The 1,047-nt window shown below is 61.7% G+C and overlaps 1 protein-coding gene across 1 annotated transcript; it reads right to left on the reverse strand.

Annotated features, from left to right (window-relative positions):
- Positions 1 to 9: 9 nt before the first annotated feature.
- LOC122544828 (cytoskeleton-associated protein 2-like) lies at positions 10 to 1,041 on the reverse strand (the record flags this gene model as incomplete). Its single annotated transcript, XM_043684140.1, has 2 exons — positions 723 to 1,041; positions 10 to 135 (listed from the first exon to the last, which is right to left on the reverse strand). Coding segments are annotated over exons 1-2 (357 nt in total), but the record flags the coding sequence as incomplete, so codon positions are not given.
- Positions 1,042 to 1,047: the final 6 nt, after the last annotated feature.

Genomic DNA, 1,047 nt, shown 5'->3' on the forward strand with positions numbered 1-1,047 from the left:
GCGCCCCACCGTTGCCGGTCGCTCTGACGGCCCGTAGCGCGGGCTCAGGGCTGTGGAGTTACCTGCAGAGGCCGACAGAGCGTTCGCGTTCCTCATGATGGCTTCCACCAGCGCAGACCGCAACTCTTCGACGGGCTGAAAGACAAGGCGGGCAGGGGTCAGCTTTCAGAAGGATGGCCAGTTTTAACAACTCTTAAGAAAAAAAATACATGGTGGGGGCGGGGCAGGGCGGGGGGAACCCTGGATCAGCAACAGCTGCAAACTGCTGCCCTGAAGTCTCGCTCCTTCGGTGCAACGGGTCAGTGAAAGCATGTGTCCCAGCCTCCACTCTCGGCAATGGGCCCTCCCCCACACAATGAAAAATTGGCCTTTTCTTCTGGCCCACTGATTCACACGCAGGTTAAGTGAACGACCCCGCTGCGGTTCAGTGCATCTTGCGACTGGAGAAGTGGCCGTGTTTACCCAGCTGACTTCCCACGTCGCTGCCTCGGGCTCTTCGTGGGAAGAGGTGCGGGCAGACCGATGACTAACCCTCTCCACCCCCACAGGCTTGCTGCCTTCAGGCACGTCCGCCGCACACACCGCAGAACTCAAGGGTGAACCCGGGGGCAAGGTGCCGCAGAGGCAGGGGCCCGCTGGCTGTGTTGTGCTCACTCTGCTTTCGGAGGCACGAAGCCCCAGACATTTCTAAAAGGGCCTCTGTAGAGTCTTTCAGCACTGACCTCCGCCCCACTGTGCACAGCCTGCTCATACAGTGCGATGACAGCTTCCAGCGGACCGGTCCTTTCCAGCAAGTGGGCCCGACAGATCCAGAACTTGGCGAACCTCTCCCCTTCCGGGACAGCCAGCAGCGCTGCGGCCACTTGCTCAGGAGGGGAGCCCTGTGTGCGCAAACAAAGCCAGACGGTGAAAGCTGCCCGCTGCCCACTGCCCCCCACACACACACACCCCATCCGACAAGCCGTCTCCCCTACGCCGTGAGAGACCAGCGCCCTCACAGCCTGCCGCAGACCCAGTCGGTCAACCGTGTCCTCGAGGACGCCATCA

Source organism: Chiloscyllium plagiosum, unplaced genomic scaffold, assembly GCF_004010195.1.
Source record: "Chiloscyllium plagiosum isolate BGI_BamShark_2017 unplaced genomic scaffold, ASM401019v2 scaf_67111, whole genome shotgun sequence".
Classification (NCBI taxonomy): Eukaryota; Metazoa; Chordata; class Chondrichthyes; order Orectolobiformes; family Hemiscylliidae; genus Chiloscyllium; species Chiloscyllium plagiosum.